Source organism: Daktulosphaira vitifoliae, unplaced genomic scaffold (assembly GCF_025091365.1).
Source record: "Daktulosphaira vitifoliae isolate Bord-2020 unplaced genomic scaffold, ASM2509136v1 Scaffold_1, whole genome shotgun sequence".
NCBI lineage: Eukaryota > Metazoa > Arthropoda > Insecta > Hemiptera > Phylloxeridae > Daktulosphaira > Daktulosphaira vitifoliae.
Genome location: NW_026099572.1, coordinates 69031116 through 69048478, shown reverse-complemented (window position 1 = coordinate 69048478; position 17363 = coordinate 69031116). Strand labels below are relative to the sequence as shown.

Genomic DNA, 17363 nt, shown 5'->3' with positions numbered 1-17363 from the left:
AATATTTTCAAATTAGGGTAATATAAAGAAAAAAATTGATTGATTCAAAAAACTATAATAATAATAATAATAATAATATGTAGTTAATTCAATTTTTTTAGCTTCGATGCGAAGCTGAGAAGGTATTGGTTTTACTATAATGTGTTTTTTTTTTTTTGTGTGTCTGTTACCACTTTTTCTCAGCTCTCACCGAACGGATTTCTTTCAACAATACGTCAAAAGATCACAAATTGTATCTAGTCGAAGACATTACCCTCAAAAATTAAAAAAATTTCCCTCGTTCCTAGTAAATGATGGAAACCTCCAAAAAAATTACAAATTTAAAAATCGCTAATTTTCGAAAAAATTTTTTTACTAAAAACTGCCATAACTTTTTCAATAACGAACATATTAATATGATTTTATTTTTTATAGATGCTTGATGTCTTTACTTATCATTTGGTATATTTTTTTTGTAAATCTGACACTTTAAAATGACAACTTTTTCATAAAAAAATTAACTTTTTCTACTTAACTTTTGAAAATGTTCCGGAAGGTCTGACATGTTTATATATATCTTAAATTAAATCTAATGTATTGTACTTAATGATAGAAAAAAATATTTGACCTCTGGACTTGTCTTCGTGGTGAAAATGGCTACCAAATGATATTTTTGTGTGAAAATTCTCGAATTTATTTTTTACATTTTTAACTTTATTATGCTATAACTTATTGAAAAGTGTATGGATCATCACAATTTTTTTATGAGAAATAATATTTTTTAATAATTCCTTTTTCATTCAGGATATTGTGTGTCTGTTACCACTTTTTCTCAGCTCTCACCGAACGGATTTCTTTCAACAATACGTCAACAAAAGATCACAAATCACGATTTTTGTAAAATAATTCTTTTTTATATTTTTAACTTTATAATGCTATAACTTTTTGGAAAATGTATGGATCAGTAAATTTTTTTTTTTCACAGATGCTTGATGTCTTTACTTATCATTTGGTATATTTTTTTTGTAAATCTGACACTTAACCTGTTCACAGGATTGGGATTTAAAATAGTAACTTTTTTAAAAAACTAACTTTTTCAACTTAACATTTGAAAATGTTCTGGAAATACTGCGTCCTTTCAACATGTATAAAATTAAAGCTTATGTCATGTACTATAAAATTAAAAAAAAAAAATTTGTTCTGACGATCTATCTTTTATTCGCAAATGGCTACCGTATTCAAAAATATGCTATTTTTGTGTTAAAATCCTGGGTTTTATATTTTATTTTATTTTAAAATATCTTATAAGGGCAATACACTGACTTTCATGAATATTATATAATTTAATTGACATAGAATAAAGTTCATAAGACATAAGAAATTAAACTTATTAAATTTTTTTAATTTTTTTAGAGTCGAAAAAGTAATTTTTAAATTTGAATTAGCTTAAAATGCCAATTTTATCTTACGACGAAACTAACGAACAGTTGCTGAATCGGTACCATTTGTGTATTATACGCTTAGGGTACGAGGTTCGAATTCGCTTCAATATTTTGCATTTTTTTTTAGTTAGAAAAAAATTTTCAAATCATTTGATTTTTATCTCATTTAAATCCAAAAGCTTCAATAAATATCTAGGATCCCATCACTATAGTCTCCCCTCGTGAGAAAAAATTTCTTATTCATATTAATATAATTTTACTATGTGGTTTTTTTTGTGACTACAATTCATTTTGCCAACCTACTATTTTCAACAATACGTCAAATGATTACAATTCGTATTTAGTTATCTTCAATTACCCTCAAAAATTGAAAAAAAATCCCTTAATCAAATAACAAGTATCTTAACCAGCTTTATCCATACAAACACTTAAAATCATTCATTTCTAATATTTTTAAAGTATTTATTGTCGAATTAGATTTGATATTATATAATTTTATTTTGAAATTTATTAATATTTTTACTCTATTTGTGTGTGTTACTACCAATCTATAACATTCCAAATTTTTTCGTAACATGTTGCTAGAATTCTAAGTAAAAGAATTACTAATCATGAATATAATTAAGCAAATAGAAGTTGATGTTGCTTTTGTAATTATCCACCAATTTCTTAGAATTAAACACTACCTACAGATTTGCATCGAAACGTTACTTATGATAGTGATTTTAATCACTGTCAGATCAAATCTATACTGGACCCAACTATGCCACGTCCCCACTGTGCTGAGTTTTTTTATCATAACGTACAGAATTATACTACACGATGTATCGCCGTATGGGAAATCATTTATTTATAAACTATGAACAAAAGACAATTTTATAAGTGTAGAAGAAATACCAAGGGACGAATGAATTGGTATTAAAAGTTATTAATAAAAATTTTGAAAATAAAGCAAGCTAAATTTTGTTTTGCTTTAGCCCATAGTGCGATCACAATTTAGTATTCTGAGGCCTTCCACATTTATTATTTACAATATTTTATAATTACCTTTTATTACTACCTTTGTATTCCCTTTATATATTTGGATACTACAATCAAAACCTATCGGCTATATATAAATATTCAATTTCATGAAGTATTTACAATTGCTTTACTTATTTCTAACATTTTTCGATACTGTAAATTGCAATCTAAACCGCGCAGTCAATTGACATTGATGATCTTCTAAGATCGTTTTATCTTACATTATGTTTATGGTACACTTTGCATTTAACTATTCTCCGTAAATAAATCTGAATATATTTTAAATTATTGTAATTCTAATAAAAATAACACAATTTATGTATTAATAATGCTATTTTAAATCGGTAAAGGTTTTTCTAATAGCATTACATCAAATTTAAATAACAACACATAATATTGTAATTTCTAATGTTTTTTTCAGTTTGAATAAATACAATTAAGAATAACTAATAAATAATAGCTAAATTCAAACTTTCGAGCTTTCAAAGTCTTATAACAAGCTTAAAATTATAGTTATTTTTTATCGTCATTTGAATATAATTACTTATCAAAAAAAAAATTATCATGGGAGATGAATTAGCCGAAAACGTTAAAAATAAATAGTTAAACAGTATTTCAAATTTAAAAAAACTATCAAAAAATAGAGCAACGATCAATTGAAAAGTTTAGCAATTTCAAATTTATTTATCTTAATAAAGAAAAAATATTTTTAGTTGTATTAATTTACAAAATTAATTATTTTATTAGTTTTTAAATATACACTAATATTACTTACAAAAAAATAAATAACAAAATTAATAATCTAACAATAAGTATATAAACATTTGATAACACAAATTTAACTTTAGTTGAATAAAAGAGATAAGTCTATAATTAAAATAATCAAAATTTTTATTTAAAAAATAATGTAAATAATTTTATTTGTGCATTATAAAAAATTTATAGAATATTTTACATATTATGCGAATAATCAAAATAATTGATTCATACACAAAATTTTAAAGAATAAATCACTAAGTTCCACTTTTTTAAGTTATCAAACTAAAAATTTATGAAGATAAATTATAAATTAAAAAATAACAATAATAGCACTAGTTGATATTTTAATAACTGTATAAATTGACAATTGTTCTAAATTAATTTATAAATAATATAAATGTATAATAAAAATAATTATAGTAAAAAAATAAGATTCAATAATATAATTTTTAAAATACAACAAAATATAATATATAATATTTAAACGGTAATACACATTTATGGGATTAATAATTTAAATTTTTGAAATATTAGTTTAAAATGCTATAAGTTTTTTTCTTTGATCATCACCATACTCTGCAATAGAATTTCGTTGTGAATCAGTTTCACTATCATAAACTGATCTCGCATCATTGTAATTTAGAACAACTTCATTAGTAGCAATATCTTGTAGGCTATCCTAAAATATAAATTAAGTATGTAAAAATAGTGTTGTTTAACTATGACTCATGGAATACCTTTAAAAATATAAAATATACTATAATTTTTTTTTTTTTGAGAAGTTAATAGTACTCTATGTTCTATAATTAAAAAAAAATGGTCCCATTGTACCACTATCTCTTTTAAAATAGTACCAATTTAAGTTTTATTTAAAGATATTAGGATTTTTATAATATGGCGGAAAAAGTAGATTTATAAATACGGTAAGATTTGTTAAAATATTTTTAGTTGAAATTAAATTGTCACTCAAACTTGTGTTTTAAAAACAGATGCAACTACAATGTACATAGGTGTACAACTAAATTTTTTTTAAAGCAAGACGTAAATTCAATTAAAAAACACATTTTAAACATTAAAATAGACTTAATTTATTTTTCCAAATTCGTCTTTCAAGTAGAATATATTAGTTCTTGCTCTCTGCGCTCTACTATATGTATATTCGCTACTGGATATACACTTACAGAAATGATGATCCATCCTTTACAAAAATCTAGTATATCCATTTTTTCAGAAAATCATTTTTCAGTAGTATTAAATATATATGCGTATTTGGCATATTTCAGTGCAAGAATAAATTTTATACTTATTATTATTATGGAGAGATTTTTACCTAAGGAAAAACCTTTTACTATTTTTATTATTATAAAATAATTTAGTAAATTACTAAATAAATAGAAATATTTCTAAAAACGAACATATTAAGTTTTTGCACTGAATTCTTCAAATATTAAACATAAGGGGCTTTTACAATGATACTATCTTTACAAAAATTTAGATAATATGTTTTTAAAAAATATTTATCTACTTACTTGAAATTAGTTCAGACCAGACTAGCCTGATCTGATTCATATTAAACCTAGTCCAAAAGACGAATTGGGGCTGTAATATTTATTTCATGTTTTGGTTTGGGTTAGTTAAAAAATTTGTATGAAGGAAGGGTGAGGGGTCCAGATAGCTTTAGAACATAGAGTAATGGAGAGATTCACCTCTTCGCTTTTCTCGCTACTATTATATGTCCATAAGGGATGAAGGGTCTAGATATCATGGATTCCTCAGTAATATGCCACTGGTCTGGGTCAGATCTTTTATTTATATAAACCAAGTCAGGTTGGATTAGAATAGATCAAACATTATTATTGATTTGTGTTTGTTAGTCCGAATTATAAAAATAATCAAATAAACGAAAACAAAATTTAATAAATTAACTTAAAAAATAAAAACCTTCTTGTTATTGATTCATCAAAATTATTTGTAAGAAAAGGAGTAAAAACTGGACGTTTTGAAATTTTGAAGAAATTAATAATTTTTATTTCTTTCTTATTACAGATAATTAATAAAAATAATCTTTTTATCTATATTTAATCTAACAATTTACTAATTGATTAATAAATCTGAAAAAATTATTTGAAAAAAAAGTAATGCAAAATATTTGATGGATCAAAAGTAATTAAAGATTACAAAACTTGATGGGGAACTCTACATATTTGAGTTGGGTCGGTAAAAAATATTTCTATATAAAAATACAAGTATTTTTCATCATTTTTTGGAAGGCTATTGCAGAGTTTGGAGCAACTAAATTCCCTTTATCGTAATAACTATATATTGTAGAATACAGAAAATAATAGATATTCGATTACAGGAAACCGAATTAAAATTAGGTGTGAATTCCAAAATCGATTATCTTATTAAATGTTCATAGTACATGAGTTTCAGACATTCAAAATATAAAAAGCTCTTCCATGTATATCATAGACTCTTTCAGAGCACTATAAAAAATAAAAGTGATGTTAATACTTCAGTTAAGTACCTCATTTAATAATGGATTTTCGTAGTCATGTTGACCAGGTTCCAGTTGCACGCGTTGAACATTTACTCTTCTATTGTCTATTACTTCAGTAACAGATGATAATGGATTATGGAAATGAAATCTGGAGCATAAATAATATTTTATTTAATTAAATTTAATAAGAAAATTATTTCTTTATGATAAAGATAGATTCTTTAATTCAATGGTAAATTTGACTGACAAAACTAAAAATAAAAAAAACATTTGATTGAAAGTACTTATTAGGTCATTTTTTTATTATTTATTTATAAACTCATTTTTAAATTCTCAATTACTAAAATAAATATGTTTGCCAATGTATTAAATACTCAAAATATATTACCCAGGTAATGTAATAAATGGCTTCTTTTTGTAATGATACATGTAGTAATAAAATCCCGAAAGTCCTAAAATTAGTAGGATAAATAATGCCATGTACATAGAAATATTACTATCACTACTTTCGGTTAAGTCTCTAAACGTAGGCTGTTTCCGATGACCAGCATCCTAGTTACAATAAATAATTAACATTAAAAATATATTACTATAATATTATAAAAATAGAATTTACATCACACGGTGAACCAGGTTCAACTTGTGATCCATCTTCACACACACACATAGCACCTTTAGATCCTGGTGTACAAATGAAATCACACTTAACATGTTCACAAGGATTAGTAGCTGAAAAATAACACAATATATACAATATTATTGTGTTTTATTTATTAAATTAAATACAATAATTTTTATATTTAAAATGTTATACAATACATTTATTTATACTTACCATTTATTTGTTTAGACTGATGGCTAACAGTAAATAATTCCACAGGATCATATACTTGAATATTAACCGATTCACAATTTATATCTGAAGTTGCTAGAATCTTACATTTGAAAATAGAAAATCCAGTTGCATCGTTAGACCAATAAAGTTTATCTTCAAATAATGATATGGACTTTGGAATGTGCTAAAATAAAAATAACAGCATTGTATGTTAGCAACTTAATAAAAAAATGTCATTATGAAGTGACAAATAACATTTTTTTAAAAATAATATGTATTTACATCTGTATATATTAACATTTCTCTTTTTGTCCCATCAAAGTGTACTCTGTTAATAGTTGAAACAGGCATATCAACCCAGTAAACTATTTGTTTAATAGGATCTAAAGTTAAATCAGTAATTTCATGTAAATCTTGATCGAGAATAGTTTTAACTTTATGACCACTACAATCTGAGCGCCTAATGATAGAATGTGGAGAATTCCATAAAGACCAAGTGCCCTCGGCCCAAAATATGAAACTACAATTGAAAAATTATAAATAACTCAATATGATATAATGTCACATTTTAATAAAAGCAATTTACCCTGTCAATGGATCGATAGCTAATGCCGTAATTTTTGAATGAATATTAGCACTATAAATATGTGCACAACGTTTTGTATTAAGATTACAAATTACAATATTTCGTCGATTTTCAACAAAGTAAACATTTTCTGTTAACCAATCAACACGTACTAGCACAGGATTTTCTAAGTCTTGCATAAAAATTTTATTTTCTTCTTCCATATTCATACAAACCAATATACCAGACTCTTCTGTATAGAAACATAATAACTCAATATTAGTCTAACAATAATAATTAAATAAATATATGGAAAAATAGAATATTAGTTAACTTAGTTTGATTTAAAGTATATTATTTATAGCTTTTTTTGAAGATTTCTATAATCTATAAAATTTTATATTTTCTATCAAAGTTTTTCAACATTCTAATCAACTTTACTTTTTCCTTCTAAATGATCACAAATATACTAACTAAATAACTATAAATTGATGTACAACACATAAAACATTTTACATAAAATGTATATTATAATTATTATTAAGCGTTATTTATTTTAACAAGTATTTCTCATAAAATTTTTATCAAACCATTATAATTTAATCAAAAGTTAAAGGAATTGTTAGTTAGATCTGTTCCATTCTGTATATATTATATAATTTTATATTATTGTAATACCATTTTTAAGACTTATATATCTTTATCGTTTTGATACTCATAATGATGTCTTTTAATTTAAGTAATATATATGCAGTGGTGCTAAAATTATTAGTATTGAATAAAAAATGTAGATATTTCACTGACATCAGTAATATTAGAATGTCGTTACTAACCTACTGCCTTCTTTTTCTGTTTCCTCGCCTTTATCCCAGCTATTTGGGGTTGGCCACCCTTATCCTAAACTTCCACTTGACACGATCACCCATATCATCTAAGAACACATCTGCCGTCCACATATTGCATCCAATAACATTCCTTCATCTCTTTTTTGGTTTTCCAATACCTCCCTTTTCATAACACGACCAAACCATTAAAGTCTATTTTCTCTCATCTTATGCACGCGTGACGTTATATCTATACTCCCTCTTATATGTTCGTTCCTTATCTTATCTTCTCTAGTCATTCCACAAATCCATCTAAGCATTCTCATTTCTACAACACTTTTTCTCTGTTTTATTCTCTTGTCAAACACGCAACACTTAGAACAATACAGCATAGCTGGTTTCACTATAGTCTTACAGAACTTACTTTTCAGCCTTGCTTAAATTTTCTTATCATATAACACACCAGATGCTTCTCTTTATTTCATCCACCCACACTTAAACCTAACCAACATCATTGTTAATACCACCTTTTTTTTTTGCACAAAATTGTCTTCTCTTATTGTCACTGATCTCCTCATTTCACCTATCTTGTGTTCCTTTTTGTCAAACTCGTACTTCATATACTCTATCCTACTCCTATTTATTCTTAATCCATTTTTCATTAATGCCCACTTTAAAACCTAGATAGAACTTAGAAAATACAATTTTCATATTAACTATACTAATAGTAACAATTAGATTTTATTTTAAAGTTAACAATTTTAATAATTGCTTAATAATTTAAAGGACATTAATTAAATGTTTTAGTAATAAATAATTCATGAACAAGATAATGTGTTGCATGGTGCAGAGATTCTTTCAGAAAGTTATTTAAATCATATTCATGCTAAAACAATTTTGGTATCCTAATTATTATGTTATTTAGATAAATAAAACTTATGTATTTATAAATTACCCGAAGTCCAATAAATTAGATTTCTTCGTGTATCAATATCAAAACTGGATACTTGAACTCCAGGATTTGAAAATACTAATTTAAATTCTTTCAAGTCACCAGATGTACTTCTAACTTGATTCCCAGCAGAAAATACTATATTCATATTTGATCCTAAATAAAATAAAATATTCAATAATAATAATATAGAAATTACAAAAAAAAATGTTTTTTTAATACCGGTAGCTTTGCAAGAGTGTTTATCAGCTCTCAACATATAGTAAGGGTTAAGACAAGAGCAACTATATGATCCGTCAACGTTAGCACAGAATTGAGCACATGTATTAATATCATCACACTCATTTATATCTTTGCACGTAATACCATCAGAAGAGAGTTGATACCCGTGATGGCACATACATTGTCCGCCCTTAGGCGTCTCTTGACAATTATGAGTACAATTACTATGTCCACATGATAAACCTGTAACAAATTATTTTTTTTATATTTTTATATAATTTAAGTTTAGAAATTTGTATATATATTACCACATAATTCCCCTTCATCACTCCCGTCTTTGCAATCAGCTTTGTGATTGCAAGCTAGATAAAAAGGAATGCATTCGTTGTTTTTACATGAATAACCATCACAATGTTCTAAAGCGACAGGATTATGCTGGGTTACCAATTCACAAGCTTTAGAACTTTCATCAGTTAGATCACCACAGTCATCAGTTTTATCACATAGCCAAGCATTGGGAACACAACGTTTATTGCCACATTCAAAAAAGTCTTCTTTTTGACATCCACAATTCAGCTCATCTTCAAAGAATTTACATTCTGATGTTCCATTACATCTTGCTTCTATTGGCACACATCGACCATGAATATTTTCACATTCAAATTCATTCTTTGCATTACAATGTTTTATCGGTTTTGATTTAAAAGCAAATCTATGAGGACATCCTATTTCATCGGAATTATCTTCACAGTCATCATTACCATTGCAAGTAAATTTATGTGATATGCATCTACCATTACTGCATGTATATTGATCCGCTTTACATTTTTTTATATCTGTAAATTTGAAAAAAATATATTAAATTTTGTAAATATTATTTACACATTTAGTAAAATTGAAATATTGCATTGAAAATAGTTAAATAAAACATACGACAACTATTATGTTCATCAGAACTGTCACTACAATCAGGTTCTCCATCACATTCCCAAGCTGCTGCAATACAAGTTCCAGAATTACATCTAAACTCTAAATGATGACACGTATGATTTTGACAGTTATATTCATCTTGACCATTACTGCAATCTGAATTTCCATCACACACAAATCTTTGTTCAATACATTCTCCAGTTGTGCATAAAAACTCAGTTGCTATAGTATAAATTTTAGTAATTTTTATCTTACTCGAAATACTTTAATATAAATTATTTGTATAAATATTACTTGGATCACACAAATGCTTGGGCCCACAAGTCATTTCATCTGATCCATCTGTGCAGTCTTTAATGCCATTACATAATAATTTTTTGTCCAAACACTGAGATTGATCACGGCACATGAATTGTGATTTAGGACAGGAATTATAGACAAAGTGTTCACATTGAACGGTATCTTCATCGTCACCATGAGGACAATCAATTTTACGATCACACCTAAATCTGGACAAAATACATTCTCCAGTAGAACATCGGAATTCGTCAGAAGAACATTGTTTTAGTGGTATACAATCTTGACCATTTTCTGATAAAACCATTCCAATAGGACAACCACAAGTCTATAATTCAAAACATTAAAAAAATATCTCGTTAGTTAAAAGTAATTATGAGGATTATGCTTTCATTTAATTATTAACCTTTCCTTTCCCAGATACTAAACATAAATGGCTACAACCTCCATTATTTTGTAAGCACAGGTGTTGTATATTTTTATCTATACCATTCACAGCTGTTAAGCACAGCTTTGAGTCAGGTAACCAATTATCAACATCTAAGGTTAAATAAAAATTAATTTAACTTTGTTTAAATGAGCCCTAAAAATTACTTACCCATTTCAATCATGCGTGATGACTGATCACCACTATTTTTATCCATCCAATGTAAATATTTTGATCCTCTCTCAACCCAAAATATTTCATGACCCAATGAAACAATATCGACTATTGATCCGGCATTTTTAAAGATTTTTCTATCCAAACCTAGAGTTTAAAAATATTCAAATGTTTATTATTATTATTGTGTACTACAATTACACAGGACAGCAGCCATTTTCATGTTTAAAATTTTTATATGAATTCCATATGGAATTTTGACGCTGATTCCGAATTTGGCTTTAGAATAACAACATAGTAAAAGTGTAATAAAAATTATTATTATTTTTTTATATTCCTAATATGATTTTATGATGTTTAGTGAAAGTTTTATAAAATTTGGAACTGTTTCATTAAGTTTAACCGCCGATTTATTTAAAGTTATAATTGTTATTTTCAAAAAAAAAAAAAAACCTGAACTTTCAAATATAACTTCTTCTGGTTTAACTTACAGTTATGAAACTTAAACAACAAATAGATAATATGATAAGGGTAAAAAAAAATATTAACTTTGAGTACATAAACAACGTAAAACTTGTTATTAACACAAAAAAAAAAATAATAATATTACAATCAAAGTGATACACAATAAAAAAAATTTATTTAATAAAATGTATTTTGACATCAGTAATCATTTTCTCTTAGTAGAAAAATCGTCAAAACATATTTAATTTTTCAATAATAACGTGTTCAAAAAAATTTAAATTAATATAGGTTAGGATTTGTCAGATGTCTGGGAACATTTTTAAAAACTAAAAATAAAGTAATTTTTTTTATAAACATTACTATGTTTTAACTTTGACGACCAATTTTTGATAATTATTTTTTATGTCTGCCCATTTAATTTCTCAGTTCTTACTAGATTGATTTTGTTGACCAATGCGTCAAAATAACCCAATTTTATCCTAGTTAAAAATCAGCATCAATAATTGAAAAAAGGTTATTAATTTTTAAAACATAGAAAAATATCTTATATTGTGCTACTGTCAAAACGGCTTCTTTAATATTTTTTTTCTGAATTTTTAAATTACTAAAAATATTGTTTTTTTTAACTGATCCTTATGAAATTAATATTGGCAACACATAATTATCGTAAGAGATAATTACCTTACTTATGGTATGCATTTTATGGAAAAGCTTCGAATTTGTGCAAGTTGATTCTATTTCTATTTAGAAGAATAATATATGACAGATAAGACAAAAATATTAATAATCTAATTATTAAAAAATTGATTTATTAGATTATTACTGAATTCATATTGATCTAAATTTATTATTCATAATTATATGCTATGTTGCAAAAAAGAAGAGAGAAAATATAATTAAAAAAAAATCAAAATCAATGGCGTAATTACGGAGGGATAAAGTAAATAAATATCCCAGAGCATAAACATTTATCTTTATATAATATAAACTCAATTGTACTATGAGATTATTGTACTTATCTCATAAATGTCACTTTCCCATTGTTTTTTATTTTTAAATTAGAAAATAGAAATATATTTTACCATCCTGATTTACACTTTCAATTATTCCATTTTGAAAGTATGTGAAATATAATCTTCTAGAGGCTGTATCAAAATGTAAAATAATCTCTTGTTCAAGTAAACCAACTTCAACAGAATGTACAAGTGTTTTAACATTACCATCCATATTGATTCGATCTATATGGAGATGACTCCCATCTTTCATAGCCACAAACATATATCTAAAAGAATCAATTGTTAAATTGTTACTGCACATAAATTAGTTGTAATTAATACTTAAAGTTCTTATAATTTACCCTTGATCCGGTACTAAAGCAACGGCAATAGGAATATGTCCATCTAATTCTTTTAGAAGAACTGTTCGAGATTTTGTGGTCATACTTAAAACATTTAATGTACCTCTGGTCCAGTCACACCAATATAAATTATTTCCATGGTTATCAAATTTTAATGAGTGTATAACACCTAATTCTGATGTTACTAAATCTGATAATTTCATTTTGAGTAAATCATATGTCGATATTTTTTTTGATTTTGAATCAAATATAATGATATTTCCTTTAAAAAACAAAAAGAAGGTAAAATTTAAATATTTAAAGCATTTTAAACAAATAATTAGTCTTAGAAATAAATTATCTAAATAAATATACCTGTTAGTGAATTATAAACCAGGGCAGAAATTCTTGGTATTTTATTTTTTAATGGTATTTCTATAATTTTTTGACGCCCTAAGTGTTCATGTTCTACTTCTAAAAGACCATTTGTTGTACCAACAATTAATGTAGGAGGTGAAGCAATATCAACACATAAAAATCCTCCTGGAGTTAGTATTTTATCATCAGGACATGCGCAAATATACCCTTTAGTACTTCCATTTTTCTTTGGAGCCAGCAAACAAATATCACTACATTTTGCTTCGACACATGGATTATGTATCTGTTTAAAAATATATTTTATAGAATTATAAAATTATCAATTGTTATAATGACATTTATTATTTAACGTCTTTTTTCATATAAGCTATTGCTTATGCCAGAGAAAACCTACCATATGGGAATTTCTCATTTCTCTTTCCAAACGATGTAAAATTGTATCTTTACCATATAATTATTTTTGTCATGGGAGTTATGATAACCATATCACTTTATAGATTACATTAATGTAGCTCAACCGCTAGATTGCCCTAAAGGACTACCCAACCAAAACTTTAGCTTTAAAATAACCAAAATTTGTATGGCAAAATTTTTTTTGTTCAGACTTCCCATTTCTGACTTTACGGATGATATTAAATAGGTGTGTAACATCACGGATTTCATTTACGTGGTGAGCAATATATTTTTTAAGGTGTGCTATCTTTAACTTACTTTAACTCTTCAAAAACTAAATATATCTTATACAATAATATAACTTTACAATAATATNCTTACTTTAACTCTTCAAAAACTAAATATATCTTATACAATAATAGAACTTTACAATAATAAACTTGCGTTGAATATACGAGTATAAGTAAAATAATATATCTGATTATCATACATAAGATTTCTGTATAATGGGCAATATCGAAGTCTACTTTTGACAAATAATGACTAATGTGTGCTAAACAGCAAATAATCAATAGAAAATTGATTAGAGATCGCTAAACTAAACCAAACCATAACAGAAGAATGGTTCATTGGATAAAAACAAATAATAAGATCAAAATTGTTTGAAAAGTTTTTTCTATCATACCATAAAACTAAAAAATTAATATTTAAAACAGTTCTTCAAAAGAAATTTTCATTAAAGAAAATCGGAGTTTTATCCTTAAAAAAAAATGTATTTAACAACATATTATTGGATAGTTTCTAAGAAAATGAGTGTCTTATTCTTAACGAATGACACTGTATAGGATTGGATTATGTATGATTAATAATCATACATAATCATTGATTATATTACTTGAGCTTTGAATAGTGAAGGATGATAAATTTGCATTCCATAAATTCTAGTCTTTGCTTCACGCACAACACTATGAACACCTCTTCCAGTGAACTTATTACAAACTTTAATTTCTTTGCCAGACCAATCGCTCCAATACAATTTATCTTCAAAAACTGTTACTGAAAACGGATGTTCTACTGATTCGGTTAATATAGTCTATTAAAATAAAATTTGAAAATTACAAATATGTTAAGATTTATTTATAAATATTAAAATATCAATAGTGAATGAAGGGGCTTCTCTACGGCCAACTTTCTAAAAATATATAAATTGTCATAAGTTTTTTTTAATAATGCCATACTTATTATTATTTCAATTTTAAACCACAAAATAGTTTATATTATAATTTAGAATTTATTTCACATTAAAAAAACATTGATGAGGACTTCAGTCATTCAATATGTATTATTAGTTCACTACTTTCTAAAAATGAATTCATTATTATTTTTCATGGGAAATTTATTGTGTACTGTCACCAGTAAATAACACAAAAAAGGATAATGTTTATTTCCCTGTTCTTTACATACATTGACTAACGTTTGATACTATAGAAAAATCGTAAGATTCGAAATGCTATAAAAACATGACTACTGAATTAGAATAAAACTTTTTGGTATTAATATTTTTCTTTGAAACTTATATTGAAATCTTAAAGAAAAATTTAATAAAAAAATTAATTTTTTTTGTAATTGCAAAAAATAACATAAAACATATTTTAAATATAGTCCCATATTGTTAAAAATTAGTTTGAAAAAAAGTAGAAAATGTTATGTAGATTATAAGCTATATGAGTTGTCAGTTAAATTTGTTTCATCTTGTATATATGTTCAGAATTTATCATATGTACAAAAATTTTTATTTATATAATGATGACATTGTAAAATAATTTAAAAAACATATATAAATACTTTTCGATCACTAGCATCAAATTTTGAAGATTCTATCATTTGCATTTTAGCATCAACCCAATAAATTCTTTTACCCAAATAGTCAACATGTATTCCATTAGGCCAATGTATATCTTGTGTAATAAACGGTGTTGGTTGAGACCCATCCATACCAGATTTTGCAATCATGGGCCTGTCTCCCCAATCTGACCAATACATGTAACTAAAAATAAACATGTGTAAATTAAAAAAATCATACTTGTAAAAAATCAATCAATTCTTTAACATAAATTTCAAGGCGATTTTACAGAAATTATAATTTATTTTTGATTGATTTAATTTCATTAATTAAAAAAATTATTTAATATTTCGTTAGTTAATATACATATAAATTAAATTTTTACCCATCGTCTGGCGAAACAGCTATTGCCCTAGGCTTATCAATATCTTTATTATGAAGTACAGTACAAACTGTTCCATCATTATTGCAAACTCCTATGTGTTTCATTTTAGCATCAGTAAAGTATAAATTACGTGTTATACTATCTATAGCCAAGTTCTCTGGTGTACCGAGTCCTAAATTCAGTAACACACATCATTATAAACAATATACTTCATGATAAAAAAGTAATATTTACTGTACCGGAAGTTACAATGATTTCTGGTTTTTTTTCTTCTTTTTTTGATGCCCGAACAATAGCCTGAGATCCATCGTATATGATAGTCCAGTAAATACTTATGTCATCCATTGCTATACCAGTTGCTTGTTGTAATTTATCTACGAGTATTAAGCTTTTATTTGTTACCAGATTATACGATTTTATTTGACGTAATGATGAATATATTAGAATTGGTTCTTCTCCTAAAAAAAAAAATTAAATACAAATATATTTAAATACAATATTAAAAAAAAAATCGATGCTTTGGTGTAGAAACTCATTATTGACAACTATTTTTTAGTTAATTATTAACAATAGTGGCAGTCAAATAGGAAGAAATTACAGAGATAGATATCCCCATTTTGACATTTTTGTATAATTTTCATTATATAACTGAACTCAAAGCTGAAAATTATACTCTACGTAGAGAAATTTCGAGTTTCAAAGATGAAGTTAAAAATTTAGAACGCTCTCCTCAAATTGGCCATGTTATATTCGTCCCAAAAATCATTCAGCAATTATCCGATCATGAACTCTATTGCTTCGAATTTATTGCACATGGTGTACCTGAATCTACTTCCTCAGTCGTATTTGCTCGGGTTATTGATGACATTAAACATTTGAAATCTGAACAAGAGCCCTTTTCGATTTCATTACCACCTGATTTTAAATTGATCCACTTGGGTAAAGTTTCTACCAATTCTTCTCGACCGCTAAAAATTATATTAAGTTATAGAGAAGTTGCATTAAACGTCTTATCCTCTTTCTCTTATGCTAAGAAGTCTATCCCCAGCGTCATCTCAACATTCAATATTGTTTGTGATAAAACTCCTCTTGAACGTAAACTTCTTCAATCGTATCATCATGAACTTGATCGTCAAATTGCCGAAGGTGAGAAAGACTTAACTATAGCTTACATTAATTGGAATTCCTTCAATTATGATATGACGTTCATAAAACGGCAATTCCAACTCAAGAAATCTACACCTGGTGATGTAAACTCTTTTGGTTTCTAACAAAATTATCGAGGACTTCGTACATAATTATTTAATTTTAAGTGTAATGTTGCATGTTTTGATTTTATTTTTATACTTCCCATAGAAACTTGGTTAAATGACTCATTTTATTCAGTGAACTTGGTCTCACGAATTATTATGTTTTTCGCTATGACCGTTCATTTTTAAGCAGTTCATGTTTTCGTGGTGGTGGTATACTAATTGCAGTACGTAAATAAATTCCTTTTTAGCTTCGATGCGAAGCTGAGAATGTATTCGTTTTACTAAGATGTGTGTTTTTTTTTTGTTTTTTGTTTTTTTTTTTTAGCTTCGATGCGAAGCTGAGAAGGTATTGGTTTTACTAAGATTTGTTTTTTTTTTTTT

At 26.0% G+C, this 17363-nt stretch overlaps 1 protein-coding gene across 1 annotated transcript in view; it reads right to left on the bottom strand.

Annotated features, from left to right (window-relative positions):
* Window positions 1–3506: 3506 nt before the first annotated feature.
* LOC126896227 (vitellogenin receptor-like) overlaps window positions 3507–17363 on the bottom strand; it is a 27995-nt gene continuing 14138 nt past the window's right edge. Inside the window, exons 10-30 of the mRNA XM_050668834.1 lie at window positions 15969–16187; window positions 15730–15901; window positions 15347–15548; window positions 14397–14594; window positions 13106–13391; window positions 12752–13013; window positions 12477–12676; window positions 10927–11076; window positions 10735–10868; window positions 10326–10656; window positions 10035–10253; window positions 9410–9937; window positions 9102–9344; window positions 8883–9035; window positions 7125–7356; window positions 6821–7058; window positions 6539–6722; window positions 6320–6432; window positions 6092–6255; window positions 5731–5851; window positions 3507–3882 (exon numbers count right to left, since the gene is read on the bottom strand). Coding sequence (XP_050524791.1) covers window positions 3739–3882; window positions 5731–5851; window positions 6092–6255; window positions 6320–6432; window positions 6539–6722; window positions 6821–7058; window positions 7125–7356; window positions 8883–9035; window positions 9102–9344; window positions 9410–9937; window positions 10035–10253; window positions 10326–10656; window positions 10735–10868; window positions 10927–11076; window positions 12477–12676; window positions 12752–13013; window positions 13106–13391; window positions 14397–14594; window positions 15347–15548; window positions 15730–15901; window positions 15969–16187 — 4493 coding nt within the window. The 3' untranslated portion in view covers window positions 3507–3738. The remainder of the gene's footprint in view (window positions 3883–5730; window positions 5852–6091; window positions 6256–6319; window positions 6433–6538; window positions 6723–6820; window positions 7059–7124; window positions 7357–8882; window positions 9036–9101; window positions 9345–9409; window positions 9938–10034; window positions 10254–10325; window positions 10657–10734; window positions 10869–10926; window positions 11077–12476; window positions 12677–12751; window positions 13014–13105; window positions 13392–14396; window positions 14595–15346; window positions 15549–15729; window positions 15902–15968; window positions 16188–17363) is intronic.